This window comes from Corvus brachyrhynchos, unplaced genomic scaffold, assembly GCF_000691975.1.
Source record: "Corvus brachyrhynchos isolate BGI_N302 unplaced genomic scaffold, ASM69197v1 scaffold11, whole genome shotgun sequence".
NCBI lineage: Eukaryota > Metazoa > Chordata > Aves > Passeriformes > Corvidae > Corvus > Corvus brachyrhynchos.
In genome coordinates, this window is record NW_008236965.1 from 4,291,108 (window position 1) to 4,296,631 (window position 5,524).

Consider the following 5,524-nt stretch of genomic DNA (forward strand, 5'->3'; position numbering starts at 1 on the left):
GGTGGCATTAGGTGCTCTACTTGAGAAAGAAGCACAGTTGCCCATCCCTTTACCATCTTGGGGCCCCAAGAATAAAACCTCATAGATAGCCACCTTTTCTGTTTGGTAGATAGTGAAGTAAAATTTTAATGGCTAATTAGCTGTCATTTTAGGATGTAACTTTGGAAGGCGGGGAAGTGTCGGTGTGGGTTGTGGGGGTTTTTTTCCTTCTTCTTTTTCCCCCCCAAACACATAACTGTTGGATAAAAAGACTTTTTCCTATTTAGGTGTGGTTTGACAGTCAATCTTAGTCAGATAGCTATGCTAAAACTAACAAAAACTATTGTCTTTGTTCTGCTGGAGAAAGTATTCTTCTAAGTTAAGAAGTTCAAACTGTTCAAAGCCTGATACAACTGTTTCAACATGTAAGGACATCATAGCCTGTTATTCTATATCCCCTCTGTGTTGTCAGCTTCCAAGTGCTGGAGGAATCTAGCACTGGCTGCGGTGTATCCCTGGATCCCTGAGGCAGTGTTGGTAGTTGATGCTCCCTTCATTTAAATCATTCTGCAGTTCTGCTGCAGAAGTGTTGCAGTTCTACAAGCATGGAAGTGTCTATTGAAGTTGTCACCTCACTTATATATGAATATTGCAGTATCCAGTGATCTGTCCCATGATGCTCTAATATTTATAGGGAAAATGGCATATGCACTTGTATTGCAGTTTGCTTATGTGTATAGCACTTTTATCATTGCCATGGAAACAGTGGGGTTGATTTGACTTAATTTCCTCAACTTTTTACATTTAAATTCCTCTTGCACAACAGGGTTTTTTCTTGCTGTGCTGTTGGTGAAATGGAGGTGACTTGACTATCTTCTACACTCAGGACTCTCTTGACTAATTATTTAAAAGAGCAGCAACATACAAAGAAACTAAAACCTCACCAAAAAAAATCATACAGAATTCCATTCTCTGCCTTCCTCTTTCCCCACTCCCAAAAAAATCAAGCCCCACACTTCTTTTTCTTGATATATAAAATGGGAGCATTTAAACTTATTAAGCAAAAAGTGATGACTACTAAGAGTATTTAAAAAAAAAACATATGGTCTTCACTATGTTAAACTTGTTGGGGAAAGAAAAAACTGCTGTTCTAAAATATCTTATAAAGGATCTAGAGAAGTCTTAAAAAATTTAAAAGGTCTTTTTTGTAAAGACCCTTTGCCATGAATCACCAAGTCAGCCTTTAAGTAAGTAAATGCAAAGTAGTCTTTAAAACTAAACCCCATTTGCTGCTTAAAATAAGTTCAGTGTATTATTGGTTGTGGTGGCTCCATCCCTGCCAGCAGCTAAGCACCACACAGCTGCTGCCCACCCTCCCCTCAGCTCCCTTCCTCTCCCAGCAGGATGGGATAGAAAATGTGGAGAGCAAAAGTGAGAGAACTCATGAGTTAAGATGGTTTTACATAGTGAAGAAAAAAGTGATGCAAAGGCAGTCACTCATCACCTGTCACAAGGTGACTGATGCCCAGCTGGTCCCCAAGCAATGGCTACCTGCTCCAAAAGCCCCTTCCCTCAGTTCCTTTTGCTGGAGATCATATGGTGTGTAACATCCCTGTGCTCAGCTTGGGCTGCCTGTCCTGGCTGTGTCCCCTTCCAGCTTCTTGTCCACCCTGGTGTCCTGCTGAGCAGCAGAGTAAGGGAAGAGGAGAAAGTGTTGGTGCTGAGCAGTAGCCAAAACACTGGTGTGTTACCAGTGCAGTTTTAGCCACAAATCCAAAACATAGCACCGTGCATGCTCCTGTGAAGAAAATTACCTCCGTCCCTGCCAGACTCAGTGCAGCCATATGTATTTGGTCATATATCCTTGTTTTAGAGCTTCATGCTCCTAGGCATTGTCATTAGCATTATTTATAAAACAGCCTTAATGTAAAACTAGATGCCACTTTAGCAGACTTTTTTCTTACTTCTAGACCAGAAGTTAATGATGTTTTCCACACACTTTAGATTATCTTGTTTTTCTCTAAGCTGTGTGTGAATGAGGTGCCTATATGCCAAATGTATATATAATCTGTTAGCTTTGTCTACAAGTGATGTTGTTCTACATTAATATTACTGCTGTGTCCTTCCCTCCCCACTTAACATGTAGATGCTTGAGTTGAAACTTTTAAGCTGTTTGTAAGGCAATTTTCAATATCTTGCACCTTTTTCCCATCCCTTATTTTACCTGATCCCTTACTTTACCTGATCATACAAGTGCAGTGGCAGACCACCAAGGCCTCCTTTCTATCACTGAAGTCAAAGGGAACCATAGAGGGAGTGGGGAAATGGGAACTTTTAATGCCAACTCTGTTCAGGGCATTAATCCAGCATTAAAAATGCCCTTCAGTTTTCCCCATGATAGGCATATACCCATGTAATACAACCCAGTGCAAGGAAGTTCTTTGTGCCTGCACTCTGATACTCTTCAAGAAAGTGATTGGCATTGAAGAGCCTCTTGCAAGTGTCCTCCATCAGAGCAACCCTGGGGGAATGATGGGGCCTTCTCACTTATCTCCTACAAAGTAGGTGGGTGAAATGATTTGGGAAATAACAGAACCTCTGCATTTGCATAAAGAAACCTCTGTTCTGTACAGTTCTTTCTTTATTGTTCACCAGCCACACAGTGGAAAACACAGTGGAAGAAGTGGTACTAAAGTTATTGCAACCTCAGAGCATGTGATTTTTCTTGAAGTGATCCTTACTATGTCAAAAGGAGACAAATTTCACCAAAGTGATTTTGTCATGCTCAAGAAGGGCTATTTCTGTGACATATTTTGTTTTCTCCTACCCTTCAAATGTGTTCGTAAAAGATAAGAAGAATTTATATGGCCAGGAGGTTTTTTCTGGTTTTAGATGAAAACCCATTGTTTAAATTTGGAGTGGGTGTTGGAAAACTTAAAATGGAAGTGCTGGAAAACCATGGAAAATTATGACAAATAGAGTTTTTATTACTCTAAAGATTTTTACTGCCTGTTTTGTTGGGGATCTGAGTGCCTAGGAATGAAAATCTTTTTCAAACTTCAGCAGCTGTGATCAGTGTTGATCTTGCTATATCCTTTCTGTGTGTTTATAATGCCTTTCACCTTTAAATCTTCTGATATCTCTGTGGCCTCTGCTCCTAGTCCCACACTAGGTTAGTTTGCAGTATTCCAGTCTGGAGGTATCAAAGGACTAGAGAATGTGTATGTGTTCAGACTGTCAGACATTAAAGCTCTAGGAAAAACATCTGTACTGACTTGTGTTAGTGGGACTCTTTACGTGTGCCCACTGCAGGCTTGACATGGCTGAATTCGGTAGTGGCAGTGAGGTGTTGTCTTAAAGTTTTTTGTTGATGGAGTGTGCCTCATTAACAGTTGAAAATATTGTAAAATGTTGCACAATATATTTCCTTTTTTTCTACAAGGAAGATAATTTCAGATGTTTTAAACAGCAAGTGCAATACAGCAGTTCTTTGAGCCGCATGGTCTGAGGAATAATAAATGGACGTAAACGAAGATAGTGTGCACTTGCAAATGCATGCTTCTGTCATTGAGTACTGGAAGTTTTACATGTGTATAACTGTAAATATGAACTTTTGAGTTTTGGTGCCCTCATTTTGCACATTTTTTTCTTCCCTTCCCCCACCCTTACAGAGCAACTTTGCAGATGGCCGTTTGCAACCCCATTATAAATCAGGCTTAGTGCAGAAGGGTTTATATATTCAGGCTAAGTACCAGCGGTTACGTTCTGTTGGTGTAAGGGGATTTGCCACTAATAAATTCAGAGATGGATTTTTGAGGAAAGAAAAGGTAAGTTGGATTAATTTATTTTTTTATATGCATATTCATAAGATCCATTTCAATATTTAAATCCCCATGGAATAACTTGGATGGGATTTTCTGGAATATTGGCTCTTTGTAATTTGCTGGCAAACTTGATTGTGCACTTCTGTTTCCCTCCTGTTTATTCTATGGAAACTTGCTGAAACTTGCTTTGGGTAACTGCAAATCAGAGGTGCTCTCTGAGATTCTGTGGTTGCTTCTGTTTCAGTATTCTTTCCTTGAGCTCAGCTGATCTCCCTTCCTACTGACAGGACAAGAAATTGTCCCTTTGTGGAACAAAATATTCTGTCCTGTTAAATTGAACGATATTAATCATTTTTTAGTACATCTATGTGCTTCTCCTTTTTGTTGTGTTACCTTGATTATGTGCTTTAAAATATGCACTGGAGTGCTGCTCTGAACAAAACTTCCTGCACAATATAATGTCTGTAAAATGGTTTGATAAGCTTAAACTGAAATAGGCATATCTGGTTTATGGTGTTTTGATTTGCAGAGTGTATGGGACAACAATAATCTTGAACTGCAGAAGAACTTTTGAACCATATAAAATGTTACAGTTTTTGTGAGGATCAGTAGTTAAAACATACTAAATCCTTTATTAGAATTGATCAAATGTGATCAAAGTAGGATGAAGTTACTTGTGACATCAGGGAATTGGATTTGATGACCTACACAGCCCCTTGCAGTTCTGTGCTTTGTGTGAGTTCTTGTTTTGTAACTCTGTGTCCATCCAACTACAAGTAAATACACTTGAATAAATAAGCATTTGTATTTGGATTAGAGTTTAGCTCTTGGAGCACAGAAGCATGTTAAAGCACAGGTTCTTACAGCTTTTTGCAAAAACCCGCAAATTCTTCTGCCCAGTGGGCAGAAGAAAAAGCCCCCAAAACCCCTTAAGGAAACACACATGTAAAAACAAAACAAAAAACAAACAAGCAAAAAACAACCAACAGAAAGAAAATTAAGCCTTTGGGACAAGGTAAAGAGATCATTTGTTACTGAAGTATTTGGGCAAATGCCTTTTATATTTGCATGGGCTCTGAGAAGTGTTGTCTCTGAAAGCTAAATTTAATTGAAATTAGTGGAAAATAGAAGGAGAAAGATATTTCCCCTCTGCCCCCACAAAATTATGACCTTGTAAAATGGATATAGAAGTCTTAGAATTTTGTAGTCAGCTATTCCCAACAATTTCCAATGTTCTTCTATAATTGGCTGTTAAGATTCTTGTCTGGAACCTATAAAGCATACTTCACACAGTCTGGCTACTAGATATGATTTGAATCAGAGAATCATCATGAGTTCTGAATTTTATTTTTTTTTATGCCTGATGAATATGAGTGTGTCTGAGTTCAAGTAAAATAAATCCTGAAGAATGACAACCATTTTCTTAGCAGCCTACTGTTTGCTGGTTGGCTAAGTCCTAAAAACCAAAACTGTTCCTGAAATTGTAGCATTTTGCCTATTGTAATGATTAAACTTGTCAAGATCTGTTAAACTGGTCTGAGCATCTTTATTTCACTATTTCATTTGAAATAATAATGCTGCATATGTATCCTTTAAGGTACAGTCTTTATAATTGTGCTGTTTGAATGCATAATCGAAAAAATCTTGCATGTGACATATTATAATACAGTACTTAGGAAGATTGGGAGGGTTTTTCTGCTATTACAACTTACAGTAATGAT

The 5,524-nt window shown here is 38.4% G+C and overlaps 1 protein-coding gene across 2 annotated transcripts in view; it reads left to right on the plus strand.

Moving 5' to 3' along the window:
* Positions 1-5,518, plus strand: part of CUNHXorf23 (chromosome unknown CXorf23 homolog) — a 26,768-nt gene extending 21,250 nt beyond the window's left edge. For both annotated transcript variants that reach the window (XM_008629249.2, XM_017728443.1), the window contains one exon: positions 3,651-5,518. In XM_008629249.2, coding sequence (XP_008627471.2) covers positions 3,651-3,866 — 216 coding nt within the window. In that variant the 3' untranslated portion in view covers positions 3,867-5,518. The remainder of the gene's footprint in view (positions 1-3,650) is intronic.
* Positions 5,519-5,524: the final 6 nt, after the last annotated feature.